The 23,468-nt window shown below is 37.7% G+C and overlaps 2 protein-coding genes across 2 annotated transcripts; both read right to left on the reverse strand.

Moving 5' to 3' along the window:
* Window positions 1-282: 282 nt before the first annotated feature.
* Window positions 283-4,020, reverse strand: LOC132013167 (myelin P2 protein). Its single transcript, XM_059392899.1, has 4 exons — window positions 3,939-4,020; window positions 2,075-2,247; window positions 1,450-1,551; window positions 283-429 (listed from the first exon to the last, which is right to left on the reverse strand). The coding sequence occupies exons 1-4, from the start codon at window positions 4,009-4,011 to the stop codon at window positions 379-381; spliced, it is 399 nt and encodes a 132-aa protein (XP_059248882.1). The 5' UTR covers window positions 4,012-4,020; the 3' UTR covers window positions 283-378.
* A 10,639-nt stretch (window positions 4,021-14,659) lies between these two features.
* On the reverse strand, window positions 14,660-18,388 carry LOC132013168 (fatty acid-binding protein 9-like). The gene is made up of 4 exons (XM_059392901.1): window positions 18,316-18,388; window positions 15,724-15,896; window positions 14,873-14,974; window positions 14,660-14,710 (listed from the first exon to the last, which is right to left on the reverse strand). The coding sequence occupies exons 1-4, from the start codon at window positions 18,386-18,388 to the stop codon at window positions 14,660-14,662; spliced, it is 399 nt and encodes a 132-aa protein (XP_059248884.1).
* Window positions 18,389-23,468: the final 5,080 nt, after the last annotated feature.

Raw genomic sequence — 23,468 nt, forward strand, 5'->3', positions numbered from 1 at the left:
ACCCCTTCTTGTAGTTTCTCTCACTTCCCATCTTCCTCCCCATTGACTTCCTTTTACGTTACTTGCTTTACTATCCTTTCGATATACCAAGTACAACACAAGTTAGAATTTCACAGCTAATTAAATGACATTATCAACTATTTAGCTGTGGCCAATATACATACTTTAATACAGTAAGGAAATGCATACAAATGGAAAATGTTTAAACAATACTGAATTTTAGATTAATCCTCACTTTAGGCCTTTACCTATCTCATCTATTAAGACAAAAGCAAAAGCAGAGAAACATATTGCAGAGCAGTTGGGGCCTTGCCAATGAAAACCGTTGATTTCCAACATAAAATGATCATATATCACTTCAAGGAGGAAATGATTTTCTCAGACCTTCTCATAAATTCTGGTGCAGACCACGCCCTTCATTTTACATTCCTTGAGAAAAGAGAAAGATTCATTGAGTATCTAAAACTCAAACTAGGGAACGACAAATTTGCACATAGCAACAGAAGATAAAAACAAGCTCATAAGATTAAACTTAGAAAGGAGTAGAACATCAGTATGTCAAGTCTCTGGCAATTTGGAATTATGACCATCGGAACAGGAGAAGCAGTTTTGACATCATTCTATGTTACTATGTGGAAGAATTTTCTTAAAGTGACAAGTTTTAATGCATAATTTGCGTGCATTTAAATTCACTAAAAGTGGATTTCAAAACTATATGCGTATTTGCATCATCTGAGGAACATTTAAAAATACTGATGGTTCCTTCTCTCCCAAGAGATTTGCATTTAATTAATCTGTGTTGAGAGCCCCATATTCGTGTTAACTCCCCATGCAAATCTACTTTGTAGCTAGGGATAAGAACCTCTGAACTAAAGGGAAAAAGAACATTTAAAATGACATGAGTCTATGTTCAGTGTATGTATTAGTAAGCACAGAAGCTAAAACAAGAGAATTACTAGATGCCATTGCAAGTAACCCTGGACATTACTCTTGATCTGCTGACTAAAAGGTCTCCCATGAGCTGAGCTTAAATCACTGACACGGTAGGGTCCAAGTTACTTTGAATTCTTGGAAGCAAAACACTCAGATACCTACAAATATTATGTAATTGAGCCGTTAGGCAGGTTTGTTTTGCATTTATAACTTGGACTTGCTTTTCTCTTTGTGAGTCCAAAATAGGGAGATTCAGCCATTCTTTCTTTGACTTACTGTTGTTACTCCTAAAATAACATATGAGCTTTGTTGTTTCTAAAATCTTGGATCTATACTTGAAGTGCTATAGAGGAGTCTTCAGGACTGAAATATTGTCTAACCACTAGCTCTGACTTTATTCTTAGCCATTCTTTTTCATGGGTATTGCAAAGAAAAAAGAATACTTTGAAAACAATGTAACCAATTTCCCTATTTAAATACCATTATTTTTGTATTTAGAAGCAAAAATAATCTTACCACTACCATTTTCCCATCCACCAGCTTTCTTTTTATTGTCGTCTCTTTGCCATCCCATTTCTGCACTTGATTCAACGAGCCTCTTGACAAGGTCACCATGCTCTGCAATGACAAGCTCACATAACCGAGTTGCTTGGACCGTAGTTGATTAAAGAAGCAGTTCGTTTGGTATCGAACTGTTTTCATAATAGACGTCTCATGAAGAACATTCATTTTCTATTCAATTTAATTTAATGTATTTTTTTAGAGGAGGCTCCACACCCAATGTGAGGCTCAAACTCCCAGTCCTGAGATCAAGCAAGGTGTCCCCAAGGCACATTCATTTTTTTTTTAATAAAGATTTTATGTACTTCACAGAGAGAGCATGCACATGCGTGAACACAAGCAGTGGGAGCGTCAGGCAGAGGGAGGAGCAGGTTCCCCACTGAGCAGGGAGCCCGATGAGGGGCTCAAACCCAGGACCCTGGATCATGGCATGAGCCAAAAGCAGATGCTTAACTGACAGAGCCACCCAGGTGCCCCAATTTTCAATAGAATGGCATAGTCTACTCTTTTGAATACTAACAGGAAGTATCTTCTCAAGCCGGAGAATGAGCTAATGGATAAGAGAAAGATTAAAATTTACCTTTGTTTTCCTGTTGTCGGCTGTGGTTTCTTCAAATTCCTGACCTAACTTAAAGGAGATCTCTGTGTTTTTAAATGTACTCTCAGTCCTTATAGTTATAATATCCCCTTTCTTGCTGATGATCACACGGGGTTTGGCCAAATTTCCCAGTTTTCTGGTGGCTAACCCCACACCTGAAAATCAAGAGAATGTTAGAATTATGTTGACAAGGAGATGTATCTGTAGAGACTACACATGGCCACTTTCTATCCTCACTTGTTCATCTGGTGTGGAGACGGTGCGTAGTATCACTGACTACTGAGGATCTCCTCCCATGTTTCACCATCTAACGGAAATGCGTGTCCATCGACTTAAATATTTTAAGTTTATTATTATAAGAGTAATATCTGCAGATTTTAAAGATAAACATGTTTAACTTAAATAGTACAAGTTAACCCCTTTTACATCTAATCCCACAGTCTTTGAAAATCACCAGTGTTTTGTATGAATCACTCCAGAAATTTTAGTTTTTTACATATAAATACTATGGATGTTTTTACAATGCAACTATGACAGATACACACTGTTCTTCGATTTTTTTTCTCTTCAGTAATATACTGTGGATATAGAAAAGAACTCTCCCCACATCCTTAATAGAATCCTATTTCTGCAATTTTATTATGGCCCCTAAATTAACTGGTGGGAAAAATCTATCCATCTCCTTTCAAGATCTCTATCATTACATGTAATCGCAAATAAACTAATTTTAAAAATTTTTCCTTGTTTGAAAAGAAAACAAAATTAAACACTCAAATTTTATTACTACTATTACTAAGACTATATACATGGAAAAGGAGAAATTACTAAGACTAAATACATGGAAAAGGAGAAATGTCAAATGAGAGCAATAAATGAAGGGAAAACTAGTTTCATATAAATATATGAAAATATATATTCTATATAATCTCCGCAGTAGAGCCTGAGAACCTACACTATATCGAATCCTGAGGTGATCTTATGCATTCTAAATTTGAAAATGACAGAATTAGGGAGTCTGTCATTGATGCTCTTGTATTTTCCTTCTTCCTCAGCTGTAAAGTCAAATCCTTAAATCCAACCAATCTCACAGTACGGATCTGTCCCCATAAGTTCTCATAGTTTTCTAGGTAACGTAACATGATTTTTCTCGTTTTTACCTAAGAATACAACTCTTCTCATAAGCTTTCTATGCAGGTAAGTAAAATTACAGGCCCTTTGTCAAGCATAGAAACCTGGGTCATTGGCACCACTTTCGATTATATTTATATAGCTCTGGAAATTTCCAAAGACAATTCATACCTGCTGTGCTCATATCATGGAACATTCCTAGAAATAGTGTAAAATAAAGTTGATAAAACTAAGGACTGGATTTTCCATCTTCATCCATCGCTTCAAATACAGGAAATTCTGATGTTAGCCTAACAGAAATTAGTGTAAATGTCTGGTTTAGCTAAACATCAAAATTTTAAATTGAGGTTTTCTATTAACTTCAATTCCTTACCTTAAAAGCATTTCAGCTGTTATAAAAGGAACCAGATGATGGGTTGCCTAAGCCTTTAGGATTTCTTTTCTCTGAAAGCAAAGCTCTATTGATACAAAACTACCTTTGAAATCAGTGGGAGCTCCACACAATTAAGCAGCTCTTAGGTTAAAATCTATTACAATTTCCACAAATGAAATGCAGTAAATTATTGGAATGACCAAAGAGATTAATTGCAGGAAAGGATTATAATTCAGCCTGTGCAAACCTCCCCAGAGTCCTGGAAAAAGAGTTAGAAGGAAATAGGCATGCAGCTTTCTGAAAAAAAGGATCTTCTCAACCAGAGCTACAAGAAACATTTCTTACCCAGAGCTTTCATGTAATCATCAAAGTGCTCACTGGAGACAAGTTTCCAGGTGCCCAAGAATTTGTTGCTCATTGTGATGGAGGAGAATTCAACCCAGTTCTAGATGAGATTCAGGAGACTCAGATGCTGAAGGCTCAGAAGATTCTTTTCAAAGATGTCCAAAGCATGTGACTCTCACAGAGACCCAATGGGGAAAAGCAGTATCAGGACTGGGCAATGAATCATCCATTGGGACAAAAGAAACCCCCACATAATGTTTCCTTAGTCTCCAAAAAAAATTTTTTTAAAGATCAATGAAAGCACTATTTGAATCTTCAAAAAAATGTTTGGTCAATCTTACATTTTTAAGAAGTGCTTAGTCTTTAATGCTTTGGAAAAGACTCCATGAATTGAATCCTATACCAAACTAAATTATATTAGTGTGAATGAGAGAGAGAGAGAGAGAGTGTGTGTGTGTGTGTTTAGGCATCTTAGTCACTCTCAATCCTGAGTCTGCACAATTAAGAATTCTTATTGAAAGAGAAGAAAGAAAGGAAAATGTCCATGAGTATTGTGATAACTGCCTCAAATATGTTGTGGGAGAGAAATGCAGGGAAGCAGTGTGAGGAAGTATTCATAGGTAAGGGAGGCTTGGCATAGTTCACATATCCCAGGCAGGCAGAGTAGGCAGACAATACGGTCAGTCTATTACAGCAGAGCACAGAAATTGTATTCATGGGATGGATAAAAAGTAGCGCTAGAACATGATGTGGCTTTGGCACAACAAAGATTTTCATCTAAAAAAAAACCAAAAACTTAAGTCCAAATTGAGCAGGTTCTTAGTTAATACAACAATTTTGAGTTTAAGCCCTTTAAAATAAATCTTCAGTTTTATAAAGAGAAGGATTTTCTATGTAAATAATTCTAATATATACTGAGAGGTCGTTGTGGGCCAGCCACCATGCCAAGTGCTTTTTACGGATTATTTCATTTAATTCTCTCAATATCTCCAAGAGTTAAGTACTATTATTACATCCATTTTACCAATGAGAAGGTTAGGTAACTTGCTCCCAGGACTTGAATGAGGAGAGGCAAGGTTTGGACATGGCCTTGTTCTCTAGCCCGGACTTGGGATTATTATCTTACATTGCTCCCTTTACATCACATATGCGCAGAGGCCTTGGCCAAAGGTCAGATGATACTGACATCACCATGTGACTAAACAGAGATATTCATTTCTGCCCCCAAATCAGGAGAGGTAAAAGTCATGAGGCTACTATGGTACATCAGAGCCCAAGTCTTTGACTAGACAGAGAAGATATAAAACTACTTCAAATGTAGGTGTTGCTCCTCAGAATACCTTCTTACTGCCATAACTTTTCCTACTGGTTTTTTATATTGCCATCAGTCCTGACTGTGAGGTTGTAAATATTTTTACACAGGTTGGCTCTCTTCACAACAATGGAATATTTTCCCATGATCAGTTTGCTCATTAACAGGTAGACCTGCTGGCCTCCTGGGCTTAGGTTACCAATGTCAGAGGTGAGCCACAATGATTGCATTTATATTGTTAGGGTCCAAGGTGGGTCAAAATATGGAAACATACACTGTGAGTCCAAGTATCACCTTATATTACTCATGCATGGATAAATCAAAGTGGGAATGAAACAGTGACTAGAAAATTTCCTCAGTTAAGCAACTAACCCAGTCCTAGGCCCAGGAGAATATAACTGGAGGAAGGACATTATACTCGGATAGAAGAAACAGCTATGAAGAAAAAGGGGCTTTTGATTAGAGAATGTATTATTTTCTTTTTTTAAGATTTTCTTTATTTGAGAGAGAGAGAGAAAGTGGGAGGGAGTGGGAGAGAGAATCTGAAGCAGACTCCACCCTGAGTACATAGCCCGACCCAGGCTCAAACCCACAACTGTGAAATCCTGACTTGAGCCTAAACAGAGTTGGTTGCTTAACTGACTGAGCCACCTTGGTGCCCCAAGAATGTGATATTTTCTTATCCAAAACACTTAATAAAAATGAATGATGATATCATTTTGTCCTCAAAAAAAAATTTTGTGACCCTACTTTATTGAGAAGTATAACATTCAAAATTTAGGAGTTCTGCCTAAATCTGTAAAGGACTCTCAAACCACCCCACTTGAGGTGATCCCTTGTATTCAGAGGGACTGGTAAAGGAGAGTAGTATGAGTTATCAGCAGTCCCTGATTGTTCATGGGCATAGCCGCAGAGTCAAAATATAAACATTGAGGGGCGCCTGGGTGGCTCAGTGGGTTAAAGCCTCTGCCTTCGGCTCAGGTCATGATCCCAGGGTCCTGGAATCAAGCCCTGCATTGGGCTCTCTGCTCAGCGGGGAGCCTGCTTCCTCCTCACTCTCTGCCTGCCTCTCTGCCTACTTGTGATCTCTGTCTGTCAAATAAATAAATAAAATCTTTAAATATATATATATATATATATATATATATATATATATATAAACATTGAGCTATGTATTGGAAGGGCTTTTAACTTTGAAGCAATTTTAAACAAAGAAAAGAATTTCTGTTTTAGCATATCAGCAAGGTACCTGCCTGCTGGAATGAACCAGATGTATCCAGACAAAGATAAAATGCTGAGGCTGGTATGTGAGTCAAAGGCCCAGATCAAAGCAATGAGTGAAGATCCACACTAAAGCCGGCTTGAGACATTAAGTCAATCCTAGCTAAGCAAGTAATTAGTATCCTAGTGAAAAAGAATGGATAATAAACACCAGAACCATACTATCACTAGATAGATTTATTTAGACTTGAACTAAATATTTATAGTAGTAGTAGTCTGTTTATAGCATGGATTCAACCTTTCATAGATTTACTGCCTATGTAAATTCTCATGATAAGGCAAGCTACTTGAATCATACACTGAAAAGAGCACCCAGAGGTCCAAACAAAATAAAGAAAGCTTGTTCTTTATCATATATCATGTAAATATTCCTCACACCATTGTCTTCAAGCTACATCCAGTTATATATTCGGAAAAGTGATAACCAGACGTCCTATAGTAAATAAACAAAGAATTCATGATCATTCACTTGAGGGCTAAAGATCTGACTCCATTCCTTTCATTCATTTAATTGCAAAAATATTGAGAGCATACTAAGTTCTAGGCACTGTTTGGAGCTTACTAGGCACTCTTTTTGGAGCTTACTTTCTATAGTAAAAGTATACTTGTAAAATAGTAATACTATGATCATAATTGGTAGTATGAAAAGCACACCAAATAATGTGTTATTATAAATAAAATGGGCATTTTAAAAAATAATTGAATAAACAAAAATGGACTTCAGAATTTTCACTTCCTTATGAGAGATGAATTAATTAAACTAAATTTCCAACTATGACATCTTAGAAAAAACAGATTTTTTTTTAAATTCTTCAAAGCTCCAGAGAGATAAAAAAGCAGAGAAAAATTAAGGGTCTAGGATTTGGGTGAAAAAGGCAAGGCCAGAGAAACAGTTGCAATATTTAGAGCTACTGGCCCTCTAGGGATTAATGAATTCTGTAAAAGGCAGATGAGAGACAGAAGTGTGAGGAATATTTGTGACTGTGTTATAAAGTGTAGGGGAAAAATGAAGGAGAATCCTGGTTAATCATCATGCTTTGGTTTAGGACTTTGAAAGGGTGCAGCATAGGGAAAAAGGTGAATTAAATAGGCCTGTGCTAATGGCAATTCAATTCTTAAAAATAGTTTAGTGTGATCTGGTTAGCCAGTGAACCTAGCTACCAGTCTGAAACAAACTCTTTCCAAAAGAAGATAATGTCATCATAAATATAAATTATCACCACAACTTTTCATGTACACTGTTAATCAAATCAAAAATAAATAGAAGGGCCCCTGAGTAGCTCTGTCAGTTAATCATCAGACTCTTGGTTTTGGCTCAGGTCATGATCTAGGGGTCCTGGGACTGAGAGCCACATAGAGCTCTGCCATCAGCATGGAGTCTGCTGGAGATTACCTCCCTCTTCCTCAAATTCTCCCCCTGTTTATGCATGCTCTCTCTCTCTCTGAAATAAATAAAATCTTAAATACATAAATAGAGCAAAGAGATAGGAAAATATGTTCAAAAAGCAAAAGAAACACGAGTCCACAGAACTAGATGATTGACTGAGAAGATATTAATAAAAACAGGCATATTATGGAAAATATCATCAAAACCAACATTTTTTTAAAAGACTGACAAAATTGAGGGGCACCTGGGTGGCTCAGTCAGTTAAGCATCCAGCTGTTGATTTCAGCTCAAGTCATGATCTCAGGGCCATGAGAGTGAGCTCCCCATCGGGCTCCATGCTTGTGGTGAGTCCACTTAGGATCCTCTCTCTGCCACTGCCCCCCACCACCTGCTTGGACGTGCTCACTCTCCCTCTCTCTCAATAAATAAAAAAAATATTTTAAAAAGAAAAAGACTGATAAAATTGGCAAAACATTTAGCAAAATGGACTATAAAAAAAGTCAAAAGTTATTGATTGCAGGAATAAAAAAGGGCATATCAGTGTATCTTAGTTATTAAAAAATTATAGTTACATAACTTACAGTAATTAAAAAGATCATAAGAAAATATGAGCTACTTCATGCCAATAGATTTTAAGATTTAAAAGCAATGTTATAAATTCCTTAGAAAACACAAAATGTAAATACTCCCAAATCCATTATTATTGAATCTATCATTAAAATTTCTCTCACAAAGATACCCCAGGCCCATAAAGCTCACCAAGGAATCCTTACAAATATTTACAGAAAAAAATAACATCAATGTTACACAAAATCTCCCAGAGAATAGAAAAGAAAGTAGTAATTTCCAACTTGCTTCTACCAGGATCTTTGCACATGCTCTTCTCCTTTCCTGGAATGTCTAACCACTCCCATATGGTTAATCCTTAAACCTCAGTTCAATTGTACTTTCCTACCTTTGGGTTGACATCCTTTAGATTTCAACTCAATCATCTTTCTTAACCTTTTTCTAGTATAACATCATTGAACAGTTACTGCAATAGCAATTTTTATTAATTTTGGATATCATTTAATTAATATGTATATCACCCACTGAAGTCTTGATTCCATATACACAGGGACAACATGTGACTTTCCTCATGTAGTAGCCCAAGTCCATAACACCATACATGGACATGGTCAATAAATATTTGTTCACTGACTAAATGAAGAAAATATAAGATTTTCTACTTATGGGAGTTATTTTTGCATTAACTCATATAATAAATATTATGAAAGCATCTAAAATTTGTGCTTATGATCAATAATATTCTTCTCCTAAACTTCCTTCCCTCTTCTACCTCCCCTGCCTTTTCTTTCTTTCTTTTTTCATACCCACTGGAAGCACAGAAAAGACATTGGCTGTGGGTCATATCTAAGTGTGAAATTTAATTACAACACTCATTCCTACATTTGGTCATGCTTCCGGTCAGTTTTATATATATATATATATTTTTTTTAATTCTTTTCAGCGTAACAGAATTCACTGTTTTTGCACGACACCCAGTGCTCCATGCAATACGTATCCTCCTCAATACCCACCACCTGGCTCCCCCAACCTTCCCCCCCCCCCCCCCCCCCCCCCCCACCCCCCCCCCCCCCCCCCCCCCCCCCCCCCCGCCCAGAGGAGAAGGGAGTTGAGGGAAATTGGAGGGGGAGGTGAACCATGAGAGATTGTGGACTCTGAAAAACAATCTGAGGGTTTTGTCCAGTCAGTTTTTTTTTAAAAGCAGGTGATTCTTTCCATGTTCAAGGATGACATGATCATAATATACCACTAGGAAAGCATATGTAAGGTAATTCCAAAATTCATTGTACATATTCTCACCTGCATGCATGCAATTAATACAAATTTATTGAACTCAACTAACACGGGAGGGAACATGGTGAGTGAAGCAGCAACAGTTCCTGCCCATATGGGTCTTATATTCTAGTCAGGAAGACAGACATTAAGAAAACATTTAGAGACATATTAGAATATCCAATTATTATTTTCTTTTTTCCCTAATTATTATTCTCTATCACTTGCAGATGGAGTTGGTGAGGATACCATAAAAGAGCCAATGAACCATTATTATGTAGAAAGATCCCTTATGGACTTGTTTAGGCACCAGATGCTATGAGACTGATGATCGGATTTATCGTCAGAACTCAGCCACTGAGGCATCTGGTGACCCTCCTCCCCACCAACCACAAGGAAGCTATTTGACAGAAGGTGACAATGGCACTTCAGGCCAGATATTTCCTATTACAGGTTTTGTGTGTTTTTCTCTACGATGGAGAACACTGAGATTATAGTTGTTTTCTTAATGCAAATCATGTCTTAGTCACCAGTGGATATTTGACCTTTGGGTTGCTATGGTGACAGTTGCTGTGACATTTATGCTGCCCAAAGGTGGTTAACAGCTTTCTTTTGTTGAATGTCAATAAAGAAAGGGAAGTGGTTTTTTATTCCTTCAAACAATGCATTTAGCTTTGTTTTTACTAGACTGCAACAGACATGGCCTCTTTTTCAGAATCTAGTCTAAGATTTCAAATCATTATTCCTAATAGAACACCTGAGAATTAAATTTCCCCATTCACTGGGGAGGAAATAGAAGACAATTTCTGTATTTCCATTTCTTTTGTTAGTCTTTATAGCATATACCAAGCTGGCCACAGTTTTTCTCTTCTATTTGCATTTTTTCCCTCTTAGTGAGAAAGTGACATTCACAGCGTTAAAGAGGCTGTACTTTCCAGGCATTAGCATAAAGAGCCATAGCAAATACTTTTGAGGACTCGGCCATCTGCTCCCTTACATCTGATGGGAGAAAGAAATCCTTGAAAAATAATTCATCACAAAGCATAGTGAGAAGCATTTTTGTGTCTAGCTTTATTTCATAAAGAACAAATATAAACCCATAAGAGTTGAAGTGATTTTCTAGTTGTGTGTTATATAGGTAACCTACTTTGTTTCCTACTGTATTTCTTGATTATATCTTATAAATGTTTTCAATAATTAAGATGGTATAAAGACCTTGATCTCTCATTTACGCACATATGTACACACATATGTACACACACACACAGTATTTTCTCTAAACGTTCAATTTAGAAATCTTAAGACTTTGGGATTAGATTAATTCCTGATATCTTACCCTAATTTTCCATCTACAGAACTCTGTGAAGTAGACAAACTCCCATTTTGCGAAGGAGAAAACCAAAGTAGAAAGCAGCTCGCGCATGCTCACATGGGTGTTCACAGCAGAAGCAAGATTCAAGTCCTACTCTGGACATTTCTCAAAGCCCATTTGTTCCAGGGCACTGAGAGTCATCTCTGGGGTACCAGACAAGTCCCGTTCTAGCATGGGGTGGTGTCTAGATGGTTCCTCCCCAGTCTTATCCCTCTCCAAAAATTACACAGGGTCTAGATATCAAACTTTAAAATGGACAAACTATGCTTTCCCTAAACTTCAGTGTAGAAGTCTTAACCTATAACTTTGAGATTAAGTTATTTCCTGATAGTTCATCCTAATTTTTCATCTACCCTTGGTTATTATCTTTGGAATAGTCACTTATCTTTTTATAGCCAGTGAAGAAAATCATGGACTTTTGTGTGTATTGCATTTTTGTGCAAAAAGTACGAAAATTAAATAGACCAAGAATGTTCAAATAATTTTGCTGGTGATTTACTAAGTAGTTCTAGGTACCAAAAAAGGAAATCTGGTGAATTATTCTTTGGTAGTAGTATTAATCATGATTTTAATATGACTGATCTTTGGGTAATTAATGCTTTTGGACAAACTTCAATGTGGATTTGAAATGTGATGGAATTTGACTTACTACTAAGTCATTTAGGTTAAAAATATTGAAAAATAAAATATATTTCCCTGTGTGGTTTATAAAAACTACTCTCACTTCCTTTTCAAACCCCTTTGGAAAGTGAATAAATAATGGTTTTTTAATCCTCAAGTCACTGTAATGAAAAGTTCCATTATTTCCAGCACAAGTTAACAAATGTGACATGCTATTTTATAATCACAGATAGATAACGATAAAAATCCAGTACAACTTGACAAATATGGCATGTTATAATTTACTTACAGATAGATGATGACTTTTGAAGGCAAGTCAGACATACCAGGAGACTGATCATGTGAAAGTCCTTTGCAAAGACAAATGATTCTAAGTATGAACTTCAGTGAATTTTTTTTTTTTTACAGGAATTTTTGACATGAGTTGACTGATAATAAAAGTAAAAGCAATAGGGCTTCAAGATGCTGGGCTATTTAAAACATCAAAAGTTGTGAACTCCAGGCCTAAGATGGTGCTGTGTTCCAGCACCTAACATGGTTTTGAATAGTTGTCAGAGTAAGAATTTGTTGAGTGAATGGATTCCTCAGGAGTGGATACAGATGACAGCTACTTAGTGTATGTTTAATTCAGTCTACTAAAGACTCAACATTGGGCTTTTGATTCATTTTGGCTCCTTGTATCTTGAGCTATGGCATAAAGAGAAGAGAAATAAATCTTGAAAATTCAGAACTATATTATTCTTTTCTAAAGTATGCCTCTGTAAATCCAAAGATTAATTTTTTTTAAAGATTTTATTTATTTATTTGACAGAGACAGAGCTCACAAGTAGGCAGAGAGGCAGGCAGAGAGAGAGGAGGAAGCAGGCTCCCTGCCGAGCAGAGAGCACGATGCGGGCCTCGATCCCAGGACCCTGGGATCACGACCTGAGCCGAAGGCAGAGGCCTCAACCCACTGAGCCACCCAGGTGCCCCCAAAGACTAATTTTTAAGAGACTTTATTTATTTATTTGAGAGAGTGCATGTGCAAGTGGTGGGGAGGGGCAGAGGGAGAAGCAGACTCCCCACTGAGTGGGGAGCCTAACACGGAACTTAGTTGGGCTCAATCAGAGCTCAATCCCAGGACCCTGGGATCATGACCTGAGCCAAAGGCAGATATTATTTAACCAACAGCCACCTAGGCATGCTATAAATCCAAAGATTTAAATGAGTAAGAGCCTAGTGCTTTTTAGGGTAGTGTCTTCTTCCTGAGGGTTGCAAGTTTTCAATCCCTGCTCGGAGGGGCATTGCTAAGTAGCTGTCATCCGTATCCACCTTGCAGACCGTCCTCTGATTAAAGAACCACTGGCCCATGTTCCTCATTGTGCAAGGACACCCTGGGGGCTGAGAGTCTCTGACTTCTGGAGAGCAAGTATGGTTTACATTTTGTATACACTTGATTCCTTTAGGAAGGAGGAACACAAGTCATGTAGGAATGACTGTCACTGCCCATACCCAGCAGCTGGGTGGCCAACACAAAGCCCATCGCTTCAGGTGCACAGCTGTATGTTTCTGGTCTCAATAGGACAACACTAATTCCCTTCCTTGGCCTCCTTACTTGATTCATTTCTTGCCCCAACCCATGCTCAGTGCTTTTGTATGTGACCTTTCAAATTTCATCCTACTAAGGTGGCCATTCCCCCCAGGTTGCCTAGGGCAGTTCCCATTTATGCCTATTATCTGAGTATAATTATTGATACAGCCCTTTTCCACTTTAGACAACAAATTACATGGACATTCTGCTTTAATACATATTAAACATAAGTCTCGGGACTTATTATTTTTTTTAAAGATTTTATTTATTTATCTGACGGAGAGAGAGATCACAAGTAGGCAGAAAGGCAGGCAGAGAGAGAGAGGGAAGCAGGCTCCCTGCTGACCAGAGAGCCCAATGTGGGGCTCGATCCCAGGACCCTGAGATCATGACCTGTGCTGAAGGCAGAGACTTAACCCACTGAGCCACCCAGGCACTCCGCAGGACTTATTTTTGATCAACTACTACCTACTTTCAAATTTAAGGTACAACATGAGATTTACATAATTCTTACTCTTCCTCCTTTTTCCTTGCCTCAGGTTTTCAGACCTTACATTTTAATTTTACCTATATCACGGTGTTTTGCTCTACACCCTGAGTGTACTTCCTAGCAGCAGTCCTGAATGAAATTATAAGGTACTTTGTGTAGCTCTAATAATTATATAGTTACAAGGCATTTAGAAATTCAGGACTGGCATTTAACATAATGTCATTCTGCAAAGACTGAGCTGTAAACAGTGGTGAGAGACGCCCTAGCCTGATTATTTTAAATGGGCTTACCGATATGTAAGACAATAATTGTTTTAAATGTTTTTCCATAATAATTCAACCACAGTGTATGAGGTGCAGGCTCTGTTTGTGATGGACCTATCTCAAGACGTTAAACAGAGCTGCCTTCTGCTAAAATCAAAAGTCAGCAGTGTTGGTTTTCAACATCTGTGTAGCCCAAAGTAGTTTCCAGTGATTGTATCTCCAGTGTATCAAGCCCTCTGTGAGGTCCCAGGAATTTCCACAGAGCGCTCTTTGACAGAAAGTCTTAACCTAAATGGAGTAGGTCCACCGAAGGGAACTCAAGGCTTATGGAAGTAAGGTGGACAGAGGCTTAGGGGGACTTTGGTGCTCTTATCATCACATCGTGAGCAAGTAGCTTCTTACTTCACCAGTTAATCCATTTGTCCCCAACCCTCACCATTACAGAGCTCCAAAACTGCACTTAACTTGTTGGTTTTATTGAGCAAATTTATGTTGGACAATTTTTAAATCACCGGCCCTGAGGCATATCTTCTTTAAGTCCCAGCATCCTGTTAGTGAACAAGTTTCCATGATGTAGACACTTCCTTCATACCTTTTCATAAATTCGAGTGCTGACAGTTTTATTCATGATATATTCCTAAAAGCAAAAAGGGATCTATTAGAGTTGGTGGATGACAGTTTCAACTTGCTCTGCCCCTTCTTCCCCAGACTCTCAATTCAGGACGCACAGCCACTGAGGAACTCAAAAGGCATGCATCAAACAGGAGTATCTAAAATATTTGATTTATTGAAAACTCACCACTACCATTTTTCCATCTACAATTTGTCTTTTGATTGTTGTCTCTTTACCAAGCCATTTTTGGACATGAATCATTGCACCATTGTTTAATGTTATGATGCTCTGTAAATGCATAAAGGAATCAGTTAGGGATAGCAATTCACTACACTCCAAACTACAGGAGACTAGACGTCTATTTTTCATTTCTATTTTGACATGCTTTTCCTCCCAAATTCATCCCTCAGTTCTTATCATAATTTAATATCATTGAACTAGAGAAGTCTCAAGAGATTATTCAATTAATGCTCTTCTTCTCCAGACAGACAATATCTTTTTTTTTTTTTTAAGATTTTATTTATTTATTTGACAGAGAGAGATCACAAGCAGGCAGAGAGGCAGGCAGAGAGAGAGAGGAGGAAGCAGGTTCCCTGCTGAGCAGAGAGCCCGATGTGGGACTCGATCCCAGGACCCTGAGATCATGACCCTAGCTGAAGGCAGCGGCTTAACCCACTGAGCCACCCAGGGGCCCCAGACAGACAATATCTAAACTGTTTGTGAATGATTGTTCTCTTCTCTATACTCTTTAATACAGTGACAAAGAAAGATCACACACACACACAAAAAAATGAAAACATGTCCAGGTTTTTGGCCCTGTTAACCATCAGCATAATTTGCAAAGGGGTTGGCTTTAGAGCTGTTCAATAGTAATTAACAAAACAAGCCCAAACTGACTTGGTCATTAATCAAGTTAGATATGTATGAACCATGCTCAATGACCTTCTTTTTTTGTTTTGTTTTGTTTTGTTTTTTGTTTGTTTTGTTTTGTTTTGTTTTTCCTGGACTGTAGAATACCAGGAAGACTTAGTGCTCACCTTTACTTGTCTGTTGTCTGCTGTGGTTTCATCAAACTCTTCCCCCAGTTTGAAGGAGATCTCAGTGTTCTTGAAGGAACTTTCTGTTTTGATGTTCACTTCATCCCCATTGGCACTTATACTGATTCTTGGCTTTGCTAACCCCGCCAGGTTCCGGGCTGCTGTGCTCATCCCTGTAAGGCAACATGCCTTCAGAAGACATTTAGGAAGTGCTAACTACCCTTTTGGAAAGCCATTGGAAGAGAATATATTCTTCCTCCATTCAGGTTTTAGGTAATGTGTTGTAATTTCTTCAGTGCTCACTGTGATAGTGGGGTTGAGCCAAACAAGCCCATTCAGAAGGTATATCTAGTAATTACACTTGACATTTTGAAAAGCTAAATTCACTTTTTGAATTGTGCCTCATCTAAAATCTTCCAGACTCATGCTTCATCTAAAATGTATATCTGTCTGATACCTTTCAGGGGATCAGACCTCATTCCTTACCTCGTGGGGTGTTCTAACAACAGTGCAGAGGGTGTTATTATCCTCATTTTAAAGATGAGTACACAGTGTCCTAGAGACATAGAGAGGCTTATTCTAGGTGATGTGTCTGTTAATCAGCAGAGCTACAGGTTTTCTAATAGTCTAAAGAATCATAGTGACTTAAAAAAATAAAAGCAAAATAAGAAATGTAATTTTCAGAGTACCTAAACTACTCTAAAAGATAATGACGTATAAAGTCCAAGCTCCAGAGTGTCAGGGTGGCTCCATCGGTTAAGCGTCCAGCTCCTGAGTCAGCTCAGGTCATCACCTCGGGGTCATAGGATTGGGCAGGGTCCCTGCTCAGGATGTCTGCTTGGGAGTCTCTCCCTCTCCCTCAGCCCCCTGCCCTGCTCTCTCATAAATAAATAAATAAATTCCTTAAAAAAGGTAATGAAGTCCAAGCTCCTCTCTTATTTGTGGATTACATTCAGATCTGGCCAAGTAAAGAGGAAGTAGGCAAACTGCACAATTTGGCTTAGAGCCTGGCCCTGTTGTTCAGGCTGGGGATGTCCCACTGCCAAACTTGATTCATGTAATGGATAGACAGAAGAGGTGAGGCCTCTCTCTCTGTATCAATATGGAACGCGATTTTACGTTTACATTGTGGAACTGATAAGACACACCTGACTACAGAAAAGCAGTGATACCTGCAGGTCACAAAAGAGAGAAGAGCCAGACAGTTGCCTGTGCAGGCTTTGTCACCTGTGAGTTCAAGCATTATTTCCCTTCTCTAACCTTCAGATTTCTCAGTAGCGGAACATGAATGACCATGGTACTTGCCTCCTAGGTGTGCTGGGAGATGAAGTGAAAGGACTTAACATGGCCATGGCACACAGTAGGCTTTCAGCTCTTAGTCTCTGCCTAAGCTCAGCTCCCAATCACAACAGCTCTTGCCATAAGCCCAAAGTTTCTTAGATGCCCCCATATTTAAACTCAAAACAGGAGAGTCTATGAATCCATTGAAAAACAGGGAAACATGTTTCATATGGCTCCCTGGGAAAGTTAATACTGAGTATGAAAAAGGGACAAATGCATAATGTTACATTATGCACACAGTGACTTGTTATGCATTGATTATTTCAGCCAAATTTAAAGAAAAAAATCTTGGCTTTATATACAGTTTATTATTACAAAGGAGACTTCTTTTCATTAAATATTAAAAATTACTTAACAAATATTAAATAATTACCATTCTTCTAGCATTAGTGAGAACAGTTTAGTTGTTATAGGCCTGAACCATTGTAATTGATGTTTATTCAACTTGAGTGTAGAGCTAAAGGGTGAACAGGGTTTATACTTCTGAGAAATAGCCAATGGTGAGACATTCAATGAGCAAAAATGTTCCATTTCTCCAATAAAAAATTTGAAATTCTTCAAAATATTTTTAAAATATCTCCCCTATATATGAAGACTTTAAATATTAACCAACTAGAAATTTCATTTGTTGCTATTGTTCTTTTGAAGTCGTGACTTAAAAGAAACCTTGAAACAAATTTAAATGATAAATTTAATTATAGATATTATTAATATCTGTAAATTTGTCTTTTTTTTAGAAGATTTTATTTATTTATTTGACAGAGATCACAGGTAGGCAGAGAGGCAGGCAGAAAGAGAGGGGGAGTCAGGCTCCCTGCTGAGCAGAGAGCCCGATGCAGGCAGGACTTGATCCCAGGACTCTGGGATCATGACCTGAGCCGAAGGCAGAGGCTTTAACCCACTGAGCCACCCAGGAGCCCCACTATCTGTAAATTTGAAGCTAGGAAATGTTGTTAGTTGAAATGATGAAGGTAGAGAGGATGAGGAAGTATTTTCAAAAAGAATAAATGGACTTAAATATACAGATAATGACTAGAAGGAAGTTTCTGTGAACCTTGTATTCTACGAAGAGACAGTTACTGCTAGTAACCAAAAAAATCAAAAGCAGACACACAAACCTTGTTAATCTTACATGACTATTTCCTAAGATCACAAAAGAGAGAACTGTAGGAAAATTCATTGTAAAATGCAAACCTAACCACATCACAAAATGTATTGTCACTTTCCAAATCTCGTGATGGTATTTCTTACCCAATTGTTTCATGTATTCCTCAAAGTTTTCACTGGAGATCATCTTCCAGGTTCCCAAGAAGGGCTCAATCATGATGGAAAGCTTGCTGAGCAGAGGCACTCACAACCAAAAGCCAAAGGAACTTAGGGAATGCAATGCTGCCAGTACCTTTATTTAAAAGGCATCTTCATCATGTGACTTTTCTGCAATGACCAATGGGCAGCAGCAAGACCAAAGATTCTAGGTACCAGCATGACTCATTCTGTTTACCTCCAAATTGAGAAACAGAAAATCAACCTGTAAAGTTGAATTTAAGTCGATGATTATAGCTTCTAGGAAAGAGATTTATACCCCCAAGTCACCTGATAAATATTATTTGTGGAATGGAGACAATTTTCAATACATCAGCCCTTTGAAATTTAAATGCTGAGTCAATGCCGAAGGAATATCCCAACAAATGTCCAATAAACTCCTGACTAAGGTTGTTTTCCCACCTGATAATAGAAGCACATTTTTGCTTGGTCCACCTCAGCTGGTTTTTGTTTGGACAAGTCATGGTTCCAGAGTACATTCTTCATTAAAATAATATCCTCCCCTCCCTTCCTTGCAGGCTTGATGAATTGATATTAATGTAACTGAAATGTCTTCAGTTGCTTGGAGTGAGGTATAGAGTATTATTAATATTATCATTGTTGTTCATCAACAGTAATTGCCCATTGGGAAGAAAGGTAAAAATTACCATTGCTAAGCTTGGAAAATTCATCTTTTAGGCTCACAAGGTAATCTTGAAATACTCCTTGGATTAAAATTAAAGTACTCCTTGGGGAAAAAAAATTAAAATACTCCTTGGGAAAAAAAAAAAAAGATAGCGTGGTGCCTGGGTGGCTCAGTGAGTTGGGCCTCTGCCTTCTGCTCAGGTCATGATCTCAGGTCCTGGGATCGGCTCCCCATCGGGCTCTCTGTTTGGCGGAGAGCCTGCTTCCTCCACCCCCCGCCCCCGCCTGCTGTTCTGCCTACTTGTGATCTCTGTCAAATAAATAAATAAAATTAAAATAAAATAAAATAAGATATCACTTGAAACTGTGAGGGGAAGTTTTAGAGAGAAAAAGGACATCTTGATATCTGCATCCTAAAAGGCAAAGGCAGTATAATTAAAATCTCTCTACAGTGACTTCTGAAATCATCTTCTGTAATGCACATATATGGGCTTTGCAATTTTGTCTTTACTGAAAAGGATCAGATTCAGAGGCTCAGCTTTGAATTCCAGTAGTTTTGAAGAAGGCTAGAAAATTAGGCACCTGATAAAGAATATTCATATGATATTCTGCCTGGGTCAAATATTTTTTCAATTCTGAGAAGTACTTATTTAAATCATCTGTTTATGGAAAAAACAAACTTTAAAAAAGATTGACATTTTGGCACCACAGTGTTATAACTTAAGTGGGATAAAGAATTTCTTTTGATGAAAACACATAGAGACGAAATTTACAATGCTGTATCTTTATAGATGTACTATGTGTGTGGGGGGGTGGGCAGAACAGGGGAAGTGAAAATCCCAGAATCAGTTTCAGGAAACTGAGACCTCTCCCCAAAGTAAGTGCCTTGACAGTTGAAAACATACTCAGAGGTGATGTTCAAATAAAGAACAAATGATCAGCTCTTGCTTTCCTGGTTCTAGATGTGTTAACATTGTCTGCTTGAAAGATAGCAAGTCATGGTGGCTATATACTCTGCCAGTGGGCTAAGGTGACATTAGTGTGATCATCCTTGTTCCACTTTCCTTTCCACTGATTGATTCAGAAATCAACCCTGTGGTCCAGAATGCAGTTGTCCCATGAGACAAAAGGGAAAGTAAAACTTCTGGCCTCCATAAAAGTCCCTGGCCCCTAAAAGAAAGAGCCAGAGGGACGCTTTCTCTTTTCCTCCGCACATTCTGCTTTTTGTATGATATGTAAAACTATTCCATCCACTGTGTTACCAATTCAAAGATAAGACCAAACTGAGGATGGCAGTGTGGAAAAGTGGGGCGGAACTAAGACCATTTTATTTCTGGAATTTTGAATATATGGATTAATAAATTTCATTATTGTTAAACAACGTGTGTCTGAGTTTTTGTTACTCGCAGCTTAAGCCTTTGTAATTGATATGCCTAAATAAATAGCTTTGCCTACATGATCAATTTGGACTCTCAAAACAACCAGATACATGTATCATATGATATTGGCCTCATACACTGCAACATCCACCTTTCCAGGTCCAACTCAAACATTTGCTTCTCTGGGAAACTGGCTCAGAGCTAATTGATCCCTAGTATGTAATACAATTATACTCCAAGAGAAGTGTATTAGTGAACATTTCTCATAGTATTGCAACTAGTGATCTTCCAGATGTCTTCTGAATTATTTTACAAGTGCATCAAGGAAAGAAAACATTTCCTGCTCACCTCCAGATCCTTAAGACAGTGCCTGGTATATTATAGGTGTCATTGACTGTTTTATGAATGAGTAACAAAAGAAATAAGCAGTTTTATTTCATTTTAATTGACAGTTCCCCACATTACTGATCTTAATCTCTCTGACAGTGACTATAGGCAAGCTTGTAATATACCGTTCTCTCCCAACTTGCTCATATGATAGGTCTTTCATTACAGTCATCAGATGATGGAGGGATTCTCAGACTCCCTTTGTCTTTGCTCCGTGTCTCATTGTTACCATACAAGTCTCCCTTATCAACTAATAAAGTGTTCTGCTGGGTCTGCCGTTGTTACCACTAGTCTTTGGCCTTTTTCTTTGATTGTTAAAACAAAACAAAACAGAATGAAATGAAAAAAACACCATTCCCTCAAATAACAATTTTTCGGTTGAGAATGTTCTTTTTTTTTTTTTTAAAGATTTTATTTATTTATTTGAGAGAGAGACAGTGAGAGAGAGCATGAGCAAGGAGAAGGTCAGAGGGAGAAGCAGACTCCCTGTGGAGCTGGGAGCCTGATGCAGGACTCGATCCCAGGACTCCGGGGTCATGACCTGAGCCGAAGGCAGTTGTCCAACCAACTGAGCCACCCAGGCGTCCCGGTTGAGAATGTTCTTAATTGCTAATCCTAGCGAAGGAATTGGAATACAGTAATTTGTTATAGAACAGTCACACATCTTGTTTTCATGACAGTTACAATGCTTCTTTCTCCATTATCTCATTTTTATATGTTTCTCCAACATCTCACCTTCTATATGAACTCTTTTCTTGTGGCATTTTAAAATATTAAGTCGTTTTTGATAAGGCTTAATTTTGAGATGCCACATTCTTCCCTGGTGAGGAGTAGTGGTAAAAAGTAAAAATATACTGGCAGCTACAGCAGTATTCAGAAGTATGGCTCGTAATTTATTGCTGTACAGATACTATTTTAGCTGGTGCCACACTAGATTTATTTTTTGTTGTAAAGTACATGTAGCGTGAAATCATCTGGACCATTTTTAAGTGTGTAGTTCAGTGACATTAAATACTATTCACATTGTTGTATAACCATCACCACCATCATTTTCAGAACTCTTTTCCTCTTGCAAAACTGAAACTCTGTACCTACTAAACAATAACCTGATTGTCCCCTTCTCCCAGCCTCTGGCAACCATTATTCTACTTTCTGTCTCTACAATTTTAACTGCTCTAAGTACCTCACATAAGTCAAATCATACAGTACTTTTTTGGCATATTTCACTCAGCATAAATTCCCTAAGTTTCATTCATGTTGTACCATGTGTCAGAATTTCCTTCCTTTTTAATACTTAATAATATTCCATTGTATGTAAATGCCACATCTTGCTTATCCATCTGTCAGTGGACCTTGAATTGCTTCTACATTTAATTATTGTAAATAATGTTGTTATGAATATGGGTACACAAATAGCTCTTTGAGACCCTGCAGAATTGCTGGATCACATAATTACATTTTTTATTTTTTGAGGAACAACCATACTGTTTTCTATAGTGGGTATATCATTTTACATTCCCATCAATGGTGCACAAGGGCTCCAATCTCTCAACATTTTCACCAACATGTTGTTTTGTTTTTAAGATTTATTTATTTATTTTAGAGCGAGTGGGTGGAGGGGCAGAGGGAGGAGGAGGAGAGAGAGAATCCCAAACAGATTCTCCACTGAGCAAGGAGCTCAATGCAAGCCTTGATCCCAGGACCCCAAGATCATGACCTGAGCTGAGACCAGATTTGGCTGCCCAACCAACTGAGCCACCCAGGTGTCCCTGGTTTGTTTTTTTTTTAATAGTTGCCATCTTAATGAATGAGACATGATATCTCAACGTAATTTGATTTGCATAAACACTACTGATTGGTAGTGTTGAACATCTTTTCATGTACTTATCGGACATTTGTGTATCTTCTTTGGAAAAATGTCTTTTCAAATCCTTTGCCCATTTTTTAATCAAGTTGCTTGTTTTATTTGTTATTGAGTTTTAGGAGCTCTCTCTACATTCTATATATTAATTCCTTATCAGACATATGATTTGTAAATATTTTCTCCCAGTCTGTGAGTTTTTACTCTGTTAGTAGTATATATCAACACAATAGATGAACACAGAGTTTTAATTTTCATGAAGTCTGATTTGTCTATTTTTTCTTTTGTTGTCTGTGCCATTGGTTTCATGTTCAAGAAATCATTGCCAAATGCAGTGTCATGAAGTTTTACCCTGTTTTCTTCTACGAATTTTATAGTTTAAGGTCTCATATTTAGGTCATGGACCATTTAAGTTCATTTTTGCACAAGGTGTTAAGTAAGTATCCAACTTCATTCTTTTGCATGTGATATCTTTTTCAGCACCCTCTGTTAAATACCATCCTTTACCCTTTGATGGGTACATTCACTGAAAATTATCTGACAATGTCTGTGAGGGTCTATTTCTGAACTTTCTATTCTATTCCATTAGTCTATATGTCTATCGTTATACCAGTACTACACTGTTTTGATTATAGTAGGTTTGTAGTAAGTTTTGAAATAAGGAAGTGTGAGTAAACCATCTTTGTTCTTCTTCTTCAGGATTTGGCTCCTTGTGGTCTCTAGATTCCATATGAATTTAAAATGGGTTTTCTATTTCTGCAAAAAACATGTCATTGGGATTTTGATAGAGATTCCATTAAATCTGTGGATAGCTCTGGGTAATACTAACA

The sequence above is a fragment of the Mustela nigripes genome, chromosome 3 (assembly GCF_022355385.1).
Source record: "Mustela nigripes isolate SB6536 chromosome 3, MUSNIG.SB6536, whole genome shotgun sequence".
NCBI lineage: Eukaryota > Metazoa > Chordata > Mammalia > Carnivora > Mustelidae > Mustela > Mustela nigripes.

Bases quoted from the DNA above. Each gene is read 5' to 3' on its own strand.
- LOC132013167 (XM_059392899.1), bottom strand. From the start codon at position 4,011: ATGAGCAACAAATTCTTGGGCACCTGGAAACTTGTCTCCAGTGAGCAC. The intron at 1,552-2,074 runs GTAAATTTTAAT...TTGTCATTGCAG, and splicing joins CCGACAACAGGAAAACAAAG to AGCATGGTGACCTTGTCAAG. The intron at 430-1,449 runs GTAAGATTATTT...TCTTTTCTCAAG, and splicing joins TGGATGGGAAAATGGTAGTG to GAATGTAAAATGAAGGGCGT.
- LOC132013168 (XM_059392901.1), bottom strand. From the start codon at position 18,388: ATGATTGAGCCCTTCTTGGGAACCTGGAAGATGATCTCCAGTGAAAAC. The intron at 15,897-18,315 runs GTAAGAAATACC...GTTGCCTTACAG, and splicing joins GGAATACATGAAACAATTGG to GGATGAGCACAGCAGCCCGG. The intron at 14,975-15,723 runs GTGAGCACTAAG...ATGCATTTACAG, and splicing joins CAGACAACAGACAAGTAAAG to AGCATCATAACATTAAACAA.